Source organism: Cottoperca gobio, unplaced genomic scaffold (assembly GCF_900634415.1).
Source record: "Cottoperca gobio unplaced genomic scaffold, fCotGob3.1 fCotGob3_155arrow_ctg1, whole genome shotgun sequence".
In the NCBI taxonomy this organism is placed as follows: Eukaryota; Metazoa; Chordata; class Actinopteri; order Perciformes; family Bovichtidae; genus Cottoperca; species Cottoperca gobio.
In genome coordinates this window covers 177,509-197,500 of record NW_021166812.1, presented here as the reverse complement: position 1 = coordinate 197,500, position 19,992 = coordinate 177,509, and the positions used below count along the sequence as shown (strand labels likewise).

General features: G+C 45.0%; 1 protein-coding gene across 1 annotated transcript in view; it reads right to left on the bottom strand.

The window, feature by feature from the left end:
- LOC115004607 (inverted formin-2-like) overlaps nt 1-19,992 on the bottom strand; it is a 31,419-nt gene that overhangs the window by 81 nt on the left and 11,346 nt on the right. The window contains exons 2-26 of the mRNA XM_029426284.1: nt 15,601-15,741; nt 15,254-15,515; nt 14,885-15,000; nt 13,591-13,750; nt 13,358-13,391; nt 12,103-12,244; nt 11,769-11,901; nt 11,118-11,264; nt 10,661-11,038; nt 10,460-10,567; nt 6,836-6,966; nt 6,673-6,734; nt 6,271-6,373; nt 5,472-5,557; nt 5,218-5,318; nt 4,128-4,198; nt 3,741-3,848; nt 3,581-3,651; nt 3,187-3,307; nt 2,951-3,115; nt 2,577-2,658; nt 2,258-2,389; nt 1,627-2,022; nt 241-288; nt 1-154 (exon numbers count right to left, since the gene is read on the bottom strand). The exon at nt 1-154 is cut by the window's left edge and continues 81 nt beyond it. Coding sequence (XP_029282144.1) covers nt 242-288; nt 1,627-2,022; nt 2,258-2,389; nt 2,577-2,658; nt 2,951-3,115; nt 3,187-3,307; nt 3,581-3,651; nt 3,741-3,848; nt 4,128-4,198; nt 5,218-5,318; nt 5,472-5,557; nt 6,271-6,373; nt 6,673-6,734; nt 6,836-6,966; nt 10,460-10,567; nt 10,661-11,038; nt 11,118-11,264; nt 11,769-11,901; nt 12,103-12,244; nt 13,358-13,391; nt 13,591-13,750; nt 14,885-15,000; nt 15,254-15,515; nt 15,601-15,741 — 3,297 coding nt within the window. The 3' untranslated portion in view covers nt 1-154; nt 241. The remainder of the gene's footprint in view (nt 155-240; nt 289-1,626; nt 2,023-2,257; nt 2,390-2,576; nt 2,659-2,950; nt 3,116-3,186; nt 3,308-3,580; nt 3,652-3,740; nt 3,849-4,127; nt 4,199-5,217; nt 5,319-5,471; nt 5,558-6,270; nt 6,374-6,672; nt 6,735-6,835; nt 6,967-10,459; nt 10,568-10,660; nt 11,039-11,117; nt 11,265-11,768; nt 11,902-12,102; nt 12,245-13,357; nt 13,392-13,590; nt 13,751-14,884; nt 15,001-15,253; nt 15,516-15,600; nt 15,742-19,992) is intronic.

Sequence of the window (19,992 nt, the reverse complement as noted above, 5' to 3'; positions counted from 1 at the left end):
TAACTGCTACAGGTACAACACATTTCATTTAGTAACTATAATCATAATAATCATCAACAAATCAACTCAAACAAAACGTCCTGAACGTCGTCACACCTTGCTCAGGTAAACTGTCCCCATCATCAGCCAATCAGACGAGTCCTCCTCAGTTCACCTGCAGATCAACCACAGAAGAAGAAATCAACAGGTAGTTGTGCCCCGAGTTCAGCCTCTCAGGCTCTCCATCAGTAATGAACTCACCTCAGTGCGACACACATCTTCTGTGAGCTTTATGTTTGACATCTGCTCCTGCAGATAAAACACACTTTATTAGCACAGGAACAGAGCTTTTATTGTGAAATCTCAACTTCCACACACTGAACCTCTGAAGCTTTGAATCAACTTCAGATCAGTATGAAGGTACCGTCAGTGTTTATTAGATCCCACACTGTAAATAAAATAATAAATTGTGACATAATGTTCAGTTCGCATAGATTCAGCTGGACGATGAATGGCTATAACAGTTTCTGTTATAAAGTACATAACTCAGCAAAATGATCGACAATGAGAAGAAATCCTCTGCAGGTTTACGTCCTTCCATTAAAGGGACATTGTGTAGGATTTGGCTGATTATACACGAATTATGAATATTGTATTCTGCTAATAAATCCCCCTAAAGACTCCACACCTTTAACGTAAGACCTAAAGACTTCACACCTTTAACGTACGATCTAAAGACTCCACACCTTTAACGTACGATCTAAAGACTCCACACCTTTAACGTACGATCTAAAGACTCCACACCTTTAACGTACGATCTAAAGACTCCACACCTTTAACGTAAGACCTAAAGACTCCACACCTTTAACGTACGACCTAAAGACTCCACACCTTTAACGTACGATCTAAAGACTCCACACCTTTAACGTACGATCTAAAGACTCCACACCTTTAACGTAAGACCTAAAGACTCCACACCTTTAACGTACGATCTAAAGACTCCACACCTTTAACGTAAGACCTAAAGACTCCACACCTTTAACGTACGACCTAAAGACTCCACACCTTTAACGTACGACCTAAAGACTCCACACCTTTAACGTACGATCTAAAGACTCCACACCTTTAACGTAAGACCTAAAGACTCCACACCTTTAACGTACGATCTAAAGACTCCACACCTTTAACGTAAGACCTAAAGACTCCACACCTTTAACGTACGACCTAAAGACTCCACACCTTTAACGTACGACCTAAAGACTCCACACCTTTAACGTACGATCTAAAGACTCCACACCTTTAACGTACGACCTAAAGACTTCACACCTTTAACGTAAGACCTAAAGACTCCACACCTTTAACGTAAGACCTAAAGACTCCACACCTTTAACGTACGACCTAAAGACTCCACACCTTTAACGTAAGACCTAAATACTCCACACCTTTAACGTAAGACCTAAAGACTCCACACCTTTAACGTACGACCTAAAGACTCCACACCTTTAACGTACGATCTAAAGACTCGTATTAGCACAACGGATCACATATATTGATCTTAGTCTTACTATTACTGAACAACTTTATCACAGATGTGTTCATGTTAATAAAGATGCTCCACATTTTTCTTCCCTCCACCGTTCACGCTACCTGCTGGACTGGTCCTGGACTTCTCCGCTGGTTCGTCTGGATCAGAATCTGAATCCTCGTTGTGTTCGGTTGTTCTCGCTTCTTCAAACTCAGACTCTTTGTGTTCTGCGGACTCCTCTGGTCTGAGCTGGACCTCCTCCTCTCCTGCAGAACCTCTGTCTCTGGTCTCTAGGTCCACAGAGTCCGCCTTGGAGTCCTCGAGTCTGGTCCGGATCTGGACGCGCTCAGTGTCTGCAGCAGCAGTAGAAGAGGAGGGTTCAGCTGAGCCTGGTTCTGGTCTTGTTTCAGCCGGTGGATCTGAAGGGATCTGAACTGCCTCTAGTGGTTCTGCAGGCTTCCCTGATTGGCTGGAAACGACCAAGGACGCCAGTATGAGCTCTGATCCTGCAGGATGCTCTGAGGACGACAACAGAAGCCTCAATTATAGTCGGCCGGTCAGAAAATATCGATACACTTGAGCCTCATTGTGTTTTGTGAGACTGTATTTATTCTCAAAAACACTATCAATTTGAAATTAAAAGTTAATAGTCTGTAAATACTTTATATAAATTTACACTTTTGTATTTACTTAACAGAGTCACTTCTTTTACTCAGATGTTACGCGTCCTATGATTTACAGCACTGTCCCCACCGTGGACTATGCTGCCCCGGGGGGCTCTGGTCCTCTTCAGGTGGTTTCCCTTCTTGATCTCAGTCAGCAGCTTGTCGATGATACAGCCTTCGTCCTGGCTGGACACATCCTTCCTGGACACGTCCTTCCTGGCTGGAGGACATTTTTATTTTTATGTCAGAAACATTTAGTCGTCAGGATGTTTTGTGTTCAGCGGGCTCTGATTGGCTGACAGCCTCAGAGGACTTGTACATATTACTTAGAACAGGTTTTAAATATCTTTCTTTCAGTCACATGACAGCGTACCTGCAGGGGTCAGAGGTCAGGCAGTTGTACTCACTGATCTTGTTGCTGTCTTTGTGTTTCCTGTCCTCCTCCTGCTGCTTCCTCCTCTCCTCCAGCTGCCTGCGACTCTCGTTCTCCTGACGCACAAAATCATTTGTTCATCATCATTTAAAGCAACGTTCTTCAACGTTTCAGGCCAAGGAGCCCTCAGCTGGAAGAGGGATGGAGCAGGGACCATATGAATGATATGTTGGAGTAATGTTACAGTAATGTGTATTTTCAGTCATATATTTGAACTCTGAGGACCCACCTCTTGAAGACCTGTGCTTTAAAGCCTTTTGAATTCACACAGCTGTTGGTGTCCACATACTGACTTACAAAATACTTCAAACTGCTGCCGACTACGCTGCTCTCTGATTGGCTGCTGACCTTGACGGCTCTGAGGAACAGGCCTCTGAAGGTCTTGATGGTGCTGAGCAGTTCGTCGATGGAGAAGCTGCTGCTGTCCTCACACAGGTAGACGGACAGATCCATCCTGCGGTCCTCCAATGAGGACAACAGCTGCCGCAGCTGCTCACACACCTGCAGGCTCTCCTGAAACACACCACAGAGGGAGAGAGGTAAAACGGAGGCTCCTCCAGGGGGCGCAGTCTGCTCTGCAGTACCTGTATGGCAGACAGGTACTGCTCCTTCAGGTCCTCGGAAGAAGACGAAACCTTCCTCTCTGAGTCTTTCAGGCGTTTGATCAGAGTGTTGCTTTCAGACTGAATGGACTCCAGATTCAACCTGCAGACACGAACAGACTCATCAGGACACTTTCTCCGCGTTTCCTGATATCTAAAGTAGGACTGCACAATATATCCAGGCTCGACCTCCCAATGTGCAGCAGTCACATCGTCGCACAATGTGAGGTCAAGTAAATCAACTCAAACACGTCAGGCTTCAACTCTGTTACTGCTTCAACCACAAGGAGAATATTTTCCAGACTCCGTCCAAGATCATCATTCACTCTGATTTAAGGAGAGCCGTCGAGCACAACCTGAAAATGAGTCGTTTTACCCAGCAGCCTTTTCACAGATCTCCAAATCATCCGGCAGGTTCAGCAGGTCCGGATGGTTCTGCTCTGCCTCCTGGGCATCACACAAACAACAGCAGCAGCTGAGTTATCGGTGTGTTGGGTGTGATCGGTGTGTTGGGTGTGATCAGTACGGTGTGTTACCTCCAGGATGTGGTGCAGCAGGGTGATTCTGGACTTGTTGGCTTTAGTTTCTGTCAGTTTGAGCAGAGTACTGATCTTAAAACCTTCAGCGTTCCCCGTGTGAGTCCCCTGATCGGATAACATCACAGGATACATCAGATTACATAAGAGGGTGAGGAACATGGAAAAACTAAACGAGGAAGATTAAGATGGAAATGTTCCTTTTTGTTTCCCCTGTGCCTCACCATAATACCGTTTATTTATTTAAAGATTTCAGCTGACATCAAACACTCAGACTTATAAATATATAAATAGAATCAACATGGCATTATGTGACACCAGCAACACAAAACTACACGTATGTATTTCTGACAAAATCTTTAGAAATGTGCGTATAAATATTCTTACATAGTTGAGAAAGTTTCCAACCCTCAGGATGAGTTTACAGAAGCTGGGCAGGCGAGAGCTCTCCTTCACACCTGAACGTACAAGTGTGTTAGTGTGTGTCAGTGTGTGTGTCAGTGTGTGTGTTAGTGTGTGTGTTAGTGTGTGTGTTAGTGTGTGTCAGTGTGTGTCAGTGTGTGTGTTAGTGTGTGTGTTAGTGTGTGTGTTAGTGTGTGTCAGTATGTGTGTTAGTGTGTGTCAGTGTGTGTGTTAGTGTGTGTCAGTGTGTGTCTCAGTGTGTGTTGTAGTGTGTGTGTTAGTGTGTGTGTTAGTGTGTGTGTTAGTGTGTGTCAGTATGTGTGTTAGTGTGTGTCAGTGTGTGTGTCAGTGTGTGTCAGCGTGTGTCAGTGTGTGTCAGTGTGTGTCAGTGTGTGTCAGTGCGTATCAGTATGTGTGTCAGCGTGTGTCAGTGTGTGTGTCAGTGTGTGTGTCAGCGTGTGTGTCAGCGTGTGTTAGCGTGCATGTCAGCGTGTGTCAGTGTGTGTGTCAGCATGTGTCAGCGTGTGTTAGCGTGTGTCAATGTGTGTGTCAGTGCGTATCAGTGTGTGTATCAGTGCGTGTCAATGTGTGTCAGTGTGTGTCAGTATGTGTCAGTGTGTGTCAGTGCGTATCAGTGTGTATCAGTGTGTGTTAGTGTGTGTGTTAGTGTGTGTCAGCGTGTGTCAGCGTGTGTGTCAGTGTGTATCAGTGTGTGTATCAGTGCGTGTCAATGTGTGTCAGTGTGTGTGTCAGTGCGTATCAGTGTGTGTGTCAGTGTGTGTCAGTATGTGTGTCAGTGTGTGTCAGTGCGTATCAGTGTGTGTTAGCGTGTGTGTTAGTGTGTGTCAGTGCGTATCAGTGTGTGTTAGCGTGTGTGTTAGTGTGTGTCAGTGTGTGTTAGTGTGTGTCAGTGTGTGTCAGTGTGTGTTAATGTGTGTCAGTGTGTGTTAGTGTGTGTCAGTGTGTGTTAGCGTGTGTGTTAGTGTGTGTCAGTGTGCGTCAGTGTGTATCAGTATGTATTCAGTGTGTCAGTGTGTATATCAGCGTGTGTTAGTGTCTGTCAGTGTATACACACTCTGGCAGGCTCGGACCAACAGCTCAGTTTCAGGCATCAGAGTCTGCAACACACAGCTGCTCTCCTCACACAGCAACATGCACTCTATCCTCAGAGAGTAACTACACACACACACACACACACACGCACACACACACACACACACACATACACACACAGACTAAATTATTAAATAATTGTCTGTTAGCTTAGCATAAGCAGATATTTCCCTCTCATTATGAATACAGTGGTTCCGGGTGTGTCTGTCCTCGTACCTGGGAACATCCAGCAGCTGCAGGTAAAACTGATCCACCGACGCCAACTTGTCCTTGTCAGCCTGGTAAGACTTCAGGTTCTCTACCTGAGAAAGAACAGGTGAGGGTCAGATGTGGAATAGATGAAGGACAGGTGTTGGAAAGGTGAGGGTCAGATGAAGGACAGGTGAGGGTCAGATGAAGGACAGATGTGGAATAGATGAAGGAGAGGTGTTGGAAAGGTGTGGGACAGATGAAGGACAGATGAGAGACAGATGTGGAATGGATGAAGGACAGGTGTTGGAAAGGTGTGGGACAGATGAAGGACAGGTGAGGGTCAGATGTGGAATAGATGAAGGACAGATGTTGAACAGATGAGAGACAGGGGTTGGACAGGTGTGGGACAGATGAAAGACAGGTGTTGGACAGATGAAGGACAGGTGTGGGACAGGTGTTGAAGAGATGATAGGCAGATGAAGGACAGGTGAGAGTCAGATGAAGGACAGATGTGGAATAGATGAAGGACAGGTGTTGGAAAGGTGTGGGACAGATGAGGGACAGATGTGGAATAGATGAAGGCCAGGTGTTGGAAAGGTGTGGGACAGATGAAGGACAGGTGAGGGACAGATGTGGAATAGATGAAGGACAGGTGAGGGACAGGTGTGGGACAGATGTGGAATAGATGAAGGACAGGTGAAAGAGAGGTGTGGGACAGATGAAGGACAGGTGTGGGACAGGTGTTGAACAGATAAGAGACAGATGAAGGACAAGTGTGGGACAGATGAAGGACAGGTGCTTTAGTTTCACTGTGACCTCTGACCTCATGTTTCTTTGGCAGCAGTTTGATCAGCTGTTTCAGGACCTCCACGTCAAACCTAGACCTGTCTCCTCTCCGGATCAGAAGCACAAAGTCCTCATGGGAACTGCAGGAGAGACGGGCAGGAAACAGGTGAGACAGGAGGGGACGTGTGAGGACCTAGTCAGGTAAGTACAGGACAAGTAGGACAAATAAACGGGACGGTGCAGCACAGGTGATACAGTTGAGAGGAGGGCAGGTGAGGCAGGTAAAGGACAGGTGATACAGGTGAAATGTGACAGACAGGTAGAACTCGAGGGACAGGTGAAAGACAGGTGAAGGGCAGCTGAAGCAGCTCACCTGCCCTTCACTTGTTTGAGTTATGACCTGACTGCAGAGATCTGTTTCTGAAGAATCATTGGTCACCATTTGAACTGCTTCAGGAAGATGTTGAGGTTCAGGCTCTTCTTGGCATCGATGAAGGAAATCTGTAGACGAACAGATGAGGACAAAAAGATGGGCTGGACATTAATGTGTCCAGAACACGTTTCTACACTCAGCTGGGATGTAAACAGAGAAAGTGTTGTACCTCTTTGGGCTCAGTCTTGGCTTTGGTTCTGGTCTTGGTCTCAGTTGGAGGAAAACTGAAGAGCTGCTCGATGCTGCAGTAATCTGGTTCCACCGAATCCAAAGACGCCGACATCCACAAGGACTGATGAGCTACAGAGAGAGATTACAACACAAATAAATAAACCGAAAAGATGTGCGTAAACGTGCCCTGAAGCATTGATAAGAATATCAACTTTTGACTTGTGCAAAGTGGTTCTGCCTGCTAGGAAGCGTCTAATCTGCCGGATATATAACAGAAGAAGCACCTTTCGATCACAGAATCTTTTAACAACAAAAAGGTTTCATCAGCCATGGACTAGTCCATGGGTGTCAAACTCTGGGTGTCAAATTTGGCCCGCCGTGTACTTTCATTTGGCCCTTGAGGCAATATCAAATTAACATTAGAGCTGGCCCGCCGGTATTATACAGCGGCGATGCCGCTGTAACACCGCATTCACCGCTAATACTACAAATGCCATAATGCTCTGCTGTTGTTTTGGCGCGCCAGCCATGCTCTCTCCTCTGTGTCAGTAGCGATCCGTGTTCTTGCGCAACGCTTCTGCTGAAAGCCGGCCGGCTCACCCCGCCTCCCCGTGCCTCTCTCCCAGACGTGCTGCGGCCTCATTCTACAACTGTCAGTGTCACTGTGTTACCCCTACCAAAAATGGCGAAAAGGAAAGCAGAAAACAGAACTTTTCTGGACAGGTGGGAGACAGAATATCTGTTTATATATGTAAAAGACAGACCTGTTTGTCTCGTTTGTGGAGCCAACGTGTCGGTAACTAAGGAGTACAACATTAGGCGACACTATGAAACGAAAGGACAAGTACAAGGACCTGGACACGACTCAAAGGAGCCAGAAAGTAGAGGAGATGAAAAGAGGTTTGGTTTCACAACAGAATATGTTCAAAAAAGTCACAGCACAAAATGAGGCTGCTGTAAAGGCAAGTTATATCGTGGCAGAAGAAATCGCCAAATCAACCCGACCCTTTAATGAGGGAGAGTTTGTTAAAAAGTGCATGCTGAAAGTTTGTGACCAAGTGTGCCCAGAGAAAAAGCAGGCCTTTTCAAACGTAAGCCTGAGCAGGAACACAATAGCTGAGCGCACATGTGATCTTGCCACCAATCTGCATGACCAGCTGATGGAAAAGGGAAAAGATTTCGTTTCTCTTTCCCTTGCTGTGGACGAGAGCACTGACGCGTCTGATACTGCGCAGCTGTCAGTCTTCATCCGCGGTGTCGACTCAAATCTGTGTGTTACGGAGGAGCTTTTGGGATCTAAATCCATGCATGGCACAACCACAGGGAAGGACATCTTTGAGGAGGTTTGCAAATGTGTAACTGAAATAAACCTGCCGTGGGATAAACTCGTGGGATTAACCACTGATGGTGCGCCAGCGATGAGTGGTAAAAAGAATGGACTGGTGGGCAGGATTTGTGAAAAGATGCGGGAAGAGAACTGTGCAGGTGAGCTATCTGTTTATCACTGCATCATACATCAAGAGTCACTGTGTGCTAAAGCCCTAAAGATGGAACATGTTATGACCACAGTAACACAAGTTGTTAACTTTATAAGAGCCAAAGGTCTGAATCACCGCCAGTTTAAGTCTTTTCTGGACGAGTTTGGTTCGGAACACACAGACGTGCCGTATCACACAGAGGTGAGATGGTTAAGCCGCGGAAAAGTACTGAACAGATTTTTCGAGCTGCGTGAAGAAATATGTCAGTTTCTGCAAAGGGAAGGACACAGCAGAGCTCTGGGAGCAAAGGTTTCTGTGTGAGCTGGCCTTTCTGTGTGACATCTCAAGCCATCTTGATGCGCTGAACCTGCAGCTACAGGGGCGGGGCCGCATCATCACAGAGCTTTTAAAACTAAACTCTGCCTGTGGGAGAATCAGCTGCTGCAAGGAAACCTTGGCCATTTCCCCTGCTGCCAAACCATAACAACGCAGATCTCTACCGCTGTGTGCGCACAGTTTGCTGAAAAACTCAGTGTACTCGGCGCTGAGTATATCCGGCGATTTGGCGATTTTGATGGTCAGAAATGTAGATTTGAACTGCTTAGTAATCCCTTCGCAGTTGATGTGGAAAAAGCACCAACTAACCTCCAAATGGAGCTGATTGAACTCCAGTGTGATGACACGCTGAAGTCAAAGTATGATGCTGTTGGCGCCGCACAGTTTCCACAATTCATCCCTGACACAATGCCTCAGCTCCGCACCCAAGCTGCTCAATTGCTCTCCATGTTCGGCAGCACTTATCTATGTGAGCAACTTTTCTCCTCAATGAAGATGACGAAAACGTCTCACAGGATACGTCTGACTGATGAACACCTTCGTTCGATAATGAAGGTTGCCTCAGCTCAAAGCCTGAACCCCGACATTAATGAACTAGTATCCAAGAAAAGATGCCAGGTATCTGGCTTGGGCACATCAGATTAGATCAGTGTGTCGCAAACTGAGCAGTAAAAAGGCCTGAATGGTTGATTTATTCATTGTTATTTTGTTTTCAAATTTATTAGCCTGTGGAAAAAGTTAATGTTGATATTTACCTCAGAAGGCTGCAAATAGAAAAGAGGCATTCCATTTTTTATTTAATTTTTATTTAATATACCATTGATGTTTTTTCGTTCGTTTTTTGAAAGTTGATTTTGCACTATTAAGTTATATAAGCGTTGCTTGTTCCATATTTAGTGTTAAAGCAAATCAGTGTAGCAAACTGAGCAATAATTAACGTTTTATTCATGAACTTTCTCTTGCTACTTCAAGGCTTGAATGTTTGATTCATTCATTATTGTTATTTTATTTTCAAATGTATTATTAGCCTGTGGAAAAAGTTTATTTTGATATTTACCTCAGAAGGTTGCAAATAGAAAAGAGGCATTCAATTTTTATTAAAATTTTATTTGTTATGCCATTGATATTTTTTAATTATTATTATTATTTGAAACTCGATTTTGCATGTCACTATAAAGTTATATAAGCCTTGCTTGTTCAATATTCAATGCAAAACTTGTTTGGGTCCCTATTAAAAGGTTAATTTGTTCAACCTTGGCCCACGGCTTTGTTCAGTTTAAAATTTTGGCCCAGTCTGTATTTGAGTTTGACACCCCTGGACTAGTCCCTCCCCCAACAGTACTCGCGGGGTCTTACCCATTTCCATTGTGCAAAAACAAAAAACACAGCGGCAATAACATCTAAACAGAGTATGACCATGGAAATACATTTAAATTAATTGCATAAGTAAAGTGCACAGTGACCACACATGTTGACTACATGACCAACCTCTCTACAAATCCTCTTCAACAGCACAAACCACTTCTTCATAACATCCACTAAACTACATCCTCCTCTGGCCTGAATTCAGAAGTAAAATGGTTCTGGGGGTGAAGGAGTGCTTGTTACTCTAATTAGGGAGAAATCTGAACCGGATCGGGCCGGTTTTTTATTCTAACTGACCTATTATCCTGATTATTCGTAATATTAGGGTCCATGTGGACACACCTACTGACCCATGTGTGAAGACCAGAATCCTGGATCGGACCCAGTCCTTACAGGACAGACTATATGAAGGTAAAAACATGTTACAACCTCACAACACTCACCTGTCACCGCTCTGGAGGAGAGTTTCTGCCAGTTCAACTTCTTCATACGGAGGGTGGGACAGGGGGTAGGGCTGTAAAATGCCTTGCACAGACCCTGACCTGCCTGGGCTGCAATGACACCTAGAGGTGCTCCCATACCAGGTAAGGGTGGAGGAGGGGGAGGAGCTCCCATACCAGGTAAGGGTGGAGGAGCTCCCATACCAGGTAAGGGTGGTAGAGGGGGAGGAGCTCCCATACCAGGTAAGGGTGGTGGAGGGGGAGGAGCTCCCATACCAGGTAAGGGTGGAGGAGGGGGAGGAGCTCCCATACCAGGTAAGGGTGGTGGAGGGGGAGGAGCTCCCATACCAGGTAAGGGTGGAGGAGGGGGAGGAGCTCCCATACCAGGTAAGGGGGGAGGAGTGGGAGGAGCTCCCATACCAGGTAAGGGGGGAGGAGCTCCCATACCAGGTAAGGGTGGAGGAGGGGGAGGAGCTACCATACCAGGTAAGGGTGGTGGAGGGGGAGGAGCTCCCATACCAGGTAAGGGTGGTGGAGGGGGAGGAGCTTCCATACCAGGTAAGGGGGGAGGAGTGGGAGGAGCTCAAACCAGGTAAGGGTGGTGGAGGGGGAGGAGCTCCCATACCAGGTAAGGGTGGAGGAGGGGGAGGAGCTTCCATACCAGGTAAGGGGGGAGGAGTGGGAGGAGCAGGACTGTCTGGTAGTCGAGTTTGAACCGCCCTGTCGATGGTCCGGATCCTATGATTGGCTGAGCGGGACTGTCGGGGGAGGAGCCTCTCCAGCAGACAGTCGGCAGAATCTAAATCGGCTACAAACACACAGGCTGTACAGTGAGGACCTTTTGGCAAGCGAGGACATTTTAAAAAGTACAAGCCGTTTCTCACCAGTGTGATTCTAAATGTGCTGCAGGTTTACGCAATATCTGCATGCAAATTTTCTGCATGACAGCTCCGCACACCGGTCTGTTCCATTTTCATCAATGACCCATTGTTTCCTCCCAAATATTAATAGTAGTGCCAGACAGAGAACGTCTGAGGGGCTGATGTACACACACTAATCCCACCCCAAAGCTGACGCTAGCTGTTGTGGCTAGTCCCGTTCGTTAGCAACATATAACGTTAGCAAGTGCAAATCAGCTACATTAGCATCTTCATCATATCCCATCTTCAGACTTATGTTTGGTTGTCGAGGTCGGTTTCGCTGTTTGTCCGACATTATTGGGTGTTGAGAAGGAGACGGCCCATTATTCTGAAGCACAAAGAGTCTGAAAACATCCTAAACACTGATCTGTTGTAAGAGTGGTCAGACTTACAGTCCTGGGACAGCAGTGTTGCTCTGTCAGCCAACAGCTCCAGAGCTAACCAGACCTCAGATCTGTCCGAATGCACCAACAGCAGGGCCTGAAGAATGGACAGCAGCTGGACAGAAGACGGACTGCTGGACACCTGGAAGAGAGGGAGGGGGGCCGGGGTAGGGGGTAGTCAGGGCAAGAGACGGGGGTGCAATCTTTACAAAATGAGGTTTTTGCATCAAATAAGGTGAAGGTGTGTGTGGGGGGGATGTTTTTATTTTATTTGAAGTGTTGAAGGTGGAGCTGCTGAGGATGATGGTGTGAATCGTTTTTTGCAGGTGGAGGTGGACGTTACCTTCGTGAAGAGCGAGGTGAAGACCTGGTGGTGGCAGCTCATGTCGATGCCTCCGTACAGTCTCTGCATCTCCTCCTCATCCTTCGTCAGAGAGTCCTCGAACGCATCACACTGGATGTTCAGGTCCTCGTCCTCCGTATCCCTGGAGACAGACAGACAGACAGGCAGACAGAGAGACAGACAGAGAGACAGACAGACAGAGAGAGAGACAGCCAGACAGACAGAGACAGACAGGCAGAGAGACAGACAGACAGGCAGAGAGACAGAGAGACAGACAGGCAGTCAGACAGACAGAGAGACAGGCAGTCAGACAGACAGGCAGGCAGAGAGACAGACAGACAGACAGACAGGCAGAGAGACAGACAGGCAGGCAGAGAGACAGACAGACAGGCAGTCAGACAGACAGAGAGACAGACAGGCAGAGAGACAGACAGACAGGCAGGCAGACAGACAGGCAGGCAGAGAGACAGACAGATAGACAGGCAGAGAGACAGACAGGCAGAGAGACAGACAGACAGGCAGAGAGACAGACAGGCAGACAGACAGGCAGACAGAGACAGACAGGCAGGCAGAGAGACAGGCAGAGACAGAGTCAGACAGAGAGACATGTTGATTATTAGAGATTGTATTAGTTGTACACACTACAGGTGAACAGAGTCATACATGTTGTACACACTACAGGTGAACAGTCATACATGTTGTACACACTACAGGTGAACAGTCATACATGTTGTACACACTACAGGTGAACAGAGTCATACATGTTGTACACACTACAGGTGAACAGAGTCATACATGTTGTACACACTACAGGTGAACAGAGTCATACATGTTGTACACACTACAGGTGAACAGAGTCATACATGTTGTACACACTACAGGTGAACAGAGTCATACATGTTGTACACACTACAGGTGAACAGGGTCATACATGTTGTACACACTACAGGTGAACAGAGTCATACATGTTGTACACACTACAGGTGAACAGGGTCAAACATGTAACTAACAGATATCATGAAGCTTCCCCACTTCATGACTTCATGACACATCAACACAAGTTTATATTACAAGTGTTTAATATGTACATGAGGAGTTATGTAATGTAGCTGTTGTGAGTTTAAATCTACACACATAAAGTTAGAAACACAAACTCTGATGTTCTCATGTTTCCTCTCGTCTGAAGAACACGAGTTTGTGTAAAAATCTCAAAATTGAGCCGATTACGTCACATTAATAGAAATATGATGAGTACCTGAGTCTGGGCAAGACATCCAGCAGCTGCAGTCCTGTAAAGAAATGTTTGTGGTGACAACATCTGATTCTGACAGAACCCTTCACACGTCCTCTATGTTTTTCATTTAAAGTACTTACAAACACTTCCTCTTCTTCTGAGTATTAATGTTATTATCACCAGTATTATGGTCAGAATCTTTCACACAATTCTGTTATCATTATTCCAGGAGCATGTTGAAGGATTCCTCGTACCGATGAACTCCTGACGCAGTCGCCCCCTCTTCCTCAGGTCTTCTTGTCCCAACACGAGGACGTTGACGACGCTCATCAGCGTCACCAAGTACGGGACGTTATTGATGGCGTGAAACTCGTTCATGATCACGCTGAAGCGATACTGCTGCTTCTTCAGACTCTGAACACAAACACAGGACGTCAGCTTGTTTACATTCACGTACAACTTTAGAACTTAAAAAAAGGTTCTGATATAAAATGCAACTTCTCGGGTTTCTTCTGTTTTCATTTCTTATACTAGTAACACACTAAGATGCTGAACACGGTAAAGACAATTTAACTTTGAATAAAGCTTTCAACTTCTCAAGACGTTTATTCAGAAAAAGTAAAACGGACATCAGGAGCTGAGTGCACCGGCTGGCCCTAAAAAAGTAGGTCTCAACTCTTACGCCGGCCTCAGCCTCGTCCCACTGTGTGAATCTGCACGAGCGCAGGTTCAGGCCCGACTGGCCGCGGTTGTAGCTGCGCCCGGTGTTCTGATGCGGACCGATAATTGTTGCTGACCAACACTCTCACGCACTCTACTTTCTCTTTCAAATAATCTATGGACGCTATGAATATAAAACACAAACCAAAAGTAAATAAATGTAAATACATTTCACTGATATTATATACTTGATATACTGTTGCACTGCCAGTTCTGAGCGGGCCAGAAACTACTGCTTGCTGGGTTCTTCACAATCGTTCATCCCATCGACTTCACATTGGAGACTTCACTCTCTCGTGTCCCCAACAAAACACCGCCAAGCGTGAAGTCGAGCCATCGCCACACGTTGGTGGTGTAACAAAAACACATTCTACTTTACAATAACGCTCCAATGGTTGACTTGAGTCATTTCTTTGTGGTTGCCAACAATTCCTCCTCCAATATCAATCTTTGAATTTCACTTTAGTAACTCGGATAGCTTTAGCCTCTTTTATCAAGGCGTTGGTCCTGATATACCGAAGGCCCAGAATCTCTCTCCAGTTAAACACTTTGTTGGCGTCTTCGTGTACGCGACCCTTCTTCTTCATCACCCTCGGAGGGTCGTTTTCTTTCGATTTCACACCAGCCATGAAACAAAATCAACACGGCAACTCACTCCCCGCAAAATTCTAAGCAATGATACTTTGGTAGAAATTAAACTCCAAATGACAGAAATCCTGAATAAATGAAACCTAAGCAATATGCATGGACAGATGCGAGTACAGGTATTCAGATTAGGGTGTACTGAGTTTTAAAATTACTAGCTGACTCTCGATGACCTGTAGTTACCTTGTAGTGCTCGAGGGCATCCAAGACCAGGGAGCATCCCTGAGGGTCAAACAAAGCGAAGGCTGCCAGCAGCTCAAACACCTGCATCTTTACCATGACGTTAGACGTGTCCAGAGCTGAGGGGACACACAGGTGGACAAAGAGAAAGGTCATGTGACTCCTAAACAACCAATAATAACACACAATATAAAAACACGAGTCAGGAGCGTTAATTCAACTGAAGAACCACAAAAAAGAGGGGGTATGGAAGGAAAGAAGGACCAATGGAAGGAAGGACTAATGGAACTAATGGAAGGAGGGAAGGACTAATGGAAGGAAGCACTAATGGAAGGAAGGCGTAAAGCGGAGGCGGTGAGCTGATAAACCCACCATGGGTCAGTGTCCTGACGTAGCTCTGGTTGTCCAGGATGAAGTGCAGTCCTTCGGATGAGTTCATGACAGCTCGGACACAAGCGACGCAGGTCAGCTGCAGCAGAGCATCAGCAATGCGAGCGCAGCTGCGACCGGATAGACGCTCCAACGCCTCCATTAGCAGATCCAGACCACGCAGCTCCAGGAATTGCACCATCCAGGTCTGATTGCTGGCCTCCAACCGTCGCCGCAAACCAGAGTAGTTGACCACTGTGGGGACCTGAAGGGGTCAAGGACAAGTCAGAGACAGGAGCTCCAGTTCAGTTTATACTGTGTGAAACTGTCCAGCAAGTGGAACTGTTTACCTGCAGCAGTCTGATGCAGAGTTCAGGGTCGGCGTTCTCCAGATTCGCTTCCAGTGTGGCGTCGGGGTCGAAGGCGGGAGTTCCTGTCACAACTTCTTTCACCGCCCTCCAATTGGTTTTGGCTGCCATGATGACGAGAAGCTACAGACAGACGGAAGGTTTTTATTGATCTTAAAACGTCCACTCAGCGAATTCTGGAATGTCCCTGTTATTTGTATCAACTACTAAATACACCACTACAAATATTACAGTATTACAGTGAAAGTACTAATACTACACAGTAAAAATACTGCTACAGTAAAAGTATTAATACTACACAGTAAAAATACACACTATTTTTACTTTTACTGTAACCCAGTACTTCTACACGGTGGTATCAGTACTTTTACTGTAACTCAGTACTTCTACACGGTGGTATCAGTACTTTTACTGTAACCCAGTACTTCTACATGGTGGTATCAGTACTTTTACTGTAACCCAGTACTTTTACACGGTGGTATCAGTATTTTTACTGTAACCCAGTACTTCTACACGGTGGTATCAGTACTTTTACTGTAACCCAGTACTTTTACACGGTGGTATCAGTACTTTTACTGTAACCCAGTACTTCTACACGGTTGTGTCAGTACTTTTACTGTAACCCAGTACTTCTACACGGTTGTGTCAGTACTTTTACTGTAACCCAGTACTTCTACACGGTGGTATCAGTATTTTTACTGTAACACAGTACTTCTACACGGTGGTATCAGTACTTTTACTGTAACTCAGTACTTCTACACGGTGGTATCAGTACTTTTACTGTAACCCAGTACTTCTACACAGTGGTATCAGTACTTTTACTGTAACCCAGTACTTCTACATGGTGGTATCAGTACTTTTACTGTAACCCAGTACTTTTACACGGTGGTATCAGTATTTTTACTGTAACCCAGTACTTCTACACGGTGGTATCAGTACTTTTACTGTAACCCAGTACTTCTACACGGTGGTATCAGTATTTTTACTGTAACCCAGTACTTCTACACAGTGGTATCAGTACTTTTACTGTAACTCAGTACTTCTACACGGTGGTATGAGTACTTTTACTGTAACACAGTACTTCTACACGGTCGTGTCAGTACTTTTACTGTAACCCAGTACTTCTACACGGTCGTGTCAGTACTTTTACTGTAACCCAGTACTTCTACACGGTGGTATGAGTACTTTTACTGTAACACAGTACTTCTACACGGTCGTGTCAGTACTTTTACTGTAACCCAGTACTTCTACACGGTCGTGTCAGTACTTTTACTGTAACCCAGTACTTCTACACGGTGGTATCAGTATTTTTACTGTAACCCAGTACTTCTACACGGTCGTGTCAGTACTTTTACTGTAACACAGTTCTTCTACACGTTGGTATCAGTACTTTTACTGTAACTCAGTACTTCTACACGGTGGTATGAGTACTTTTACTGTAACCCAGTACTTCTACATGGTCGTGTCAGTACTTTTACTGTAACCCAGTACTTTTACACGGTGGTATCAGTACTTTTACTGTAACCCAGTACTTCTACACGGTTGTGTCAGTACTTTTACTGTAACCCAGTACTTCTACACGGTGGTATCAGTATTTTTACTGTAACACAGTACTTCTACACGGTGGTATCAGTACTTTTACTGTAACTCAGTACTTCTACACGGTGGTATCAGTACTTTTACTGTAACCCAGTACTTCTACACAGTGGTATCAGTACTTTTACTGTAACCCAGTACTTCTACATGGTGGTATCAGTACTTTTACTGTAACCCAGTACTTTTACACGGTGGTATCAGTATTTTTACTGTAACCCAGTGCTTCTACACGGTGGTATCAGTACTTTTACTGTAACCCAGTACTTCTACACGGTTGTGTCAGTACTTTTACTGTAACCCAGTACTTCTACACGGTGGTATCAGTATTTTTACTGTAACTCAGTACTTCTACACGGTGGTATGAGTACTTTTACTGTAACACAGTACTTCTACACGGTGGTATCAGTACTTTTACTGTAACCCAGTACTTCTACACGGTGGTATCAGTACTTTTACTGTAACCCAGTACTTTTACACGGTCGTGTCAGTACTTTTACTGTAACACAGTACTTCTACACGGTCGTGTCAGTACTTTTACTGTAACCCAGTACTTCTACACGGTGGTATGAGTACTTTTACTGTAACACAGTACTTCTACACGGTCGTGTCAGTACTTTTACTGTAACACAGTACTTCTACACGGTCGTGTCAGTACTTTTACTGTAACCCAGTACTTCTACACGGTGGTATCAGTATTTTTACTGTAACCCAGTACTTCTACACGGTCGTGTCAGTACTTTTACTGTAACACAGTTCTTCTACACGTTGGTATCAGTACTTTTACTGTAACTCAGTACTTCTACACGGTGGTATGAGTACTTTTACTGTAACCCAGTACTTCTACATGGTCGTGTCAGTACTTTTACTGTAACCCAGTACTTTTACACGGTGGTATCAGTACTTTTACTGTAACCCAGTACTTCTACACGGTTGTGTCAGTACTTTTACTGTAACCCAGTACTTCTACACGGTGGTATCAGTATTTTTACTGTAACACAGTACTTCTACACGGTGGTATCAGTACTTTTACTGTAACTCAGTACTTCTACACGGTGGTATCAGTACTTTTACTGTAACCCAGTACTTCTACACAGTGGTATCAGTACTTTTACTGTAACCCAGTACTTCTACATGGTGGTATCAGTACTTTTACTGTAACCCAGTACTTTTACACGGTGGTATCAGTATTTTTACTGTAACCCAGTACTTCTACACGGTGGTATCAGTACTTTTACTGTAACCCAGTACTTCTACACGGTGGTATCAGTATTTTTACTGTAACCCAGTACTTCTACACAGTGGTATCAGTACTTTTACTGTAACTCAGTACTTCTACACGGTGGTATGAGTACTTTTACTGTAACACAGTACTTCTACACGGTCGTGTCAGTACTTTTACTGTAACACAGTACTTCTACACGGTCGTGTCAGTACTTTTACTGTAACCCAGTACTTCTACACGGTGGTATGAGTACTTTTACTGTAACACAGTACTTCTACACGGTCGTGTCAGTACTTTTACTGTAACACAGTACTTCTACACGGTCGTGTCAGTACTTTTACTGTAACCCAGTACTTCTACACGGTGGTATCAGTATTTTTACTGTAACCCAGTACTTCTACACGGTCGTGTCAGTACTTTTACTGTAACACAGTTCTTCTACACGTTGGTATCAGTACTTTTACTGTAACTCAGTACTTCTACACGGTGGTATGAGTACTTTTACTGTAACCCAGTACTTCTACACGGTCGTGTCAGTACTTTTACTGTAACCCAGTACTTCTACACGGTGGTATCAGTACTTTTACTGTAATCCAGTGCTTATACACGGTCGTGTCAGTACTTTTACTGTAATCCAGTACTTCTACACGGTCATGTCAGTACTTTTACTGTAACCCAGTACTTCTACACGGTGGTATCAGTACTTTTACTGTAACCCAGTACTTCTACACGGTGGTATCAGTACTTTTACTGTAACCCAGTACTTCTACACGGTGGTATCAGTACTTTTACTGTAACACAGTACTTCTACACGGTCGTGTCAGTACTTTTACTGTAACCCAGTACTTCTACACGGTCGTGTCAGTACTTTTACTGTAACCCAGTACTTCTACACGGTGGTATCAGTATTTTTACTGTCACACAGTACTTCTACACGGTCGTGTCAGTACTTTTACTGTAACACAGTACTTCTACATGTTGGTATCAGTACTTTTACTGTAACACAGTACTTCTGCACGGTGGTATCAGTACTTTTACTGTAACACAGTACTTTTACACGGTGGTATCAGTACTTTTACTGTAACCCAGTACTTCTACACGGTTGTGTCAGTACTTTTACTGTAACCCAGTACTTCTACACGGTGGTATCAGTACTTTTACTGTAACCCAGTACTTCTACACGGTGGTATCAGTACTTTTACTGTAACCCAGTACTTCTACACGGTGGTATCAGTACTTTTACTGTAAGCCAGTACTTCTACACGGTCGTGTCAGTACTTTTACTGTAAGCCAGTACTTCTACACGGTCGTGTCAGTACTTTTATTGTAAGCCAGTACTTCTACACGGTGGTATCAGTACTTTTACTGTAACCCAGTACTTCTACACGGTGGTATCAGTACTTTTACTGTAACCCAGTACTTCTACACGGTGGTATCAGTACTTTTACTGTAACCCAGTACTTCTACACGGTGGTATCAGTACTTTTACTGTAACCCAGTACTTCTACACGGTGGTATCAGTACTTTTACTGTAACCCAGTACTTCTACACGGTGG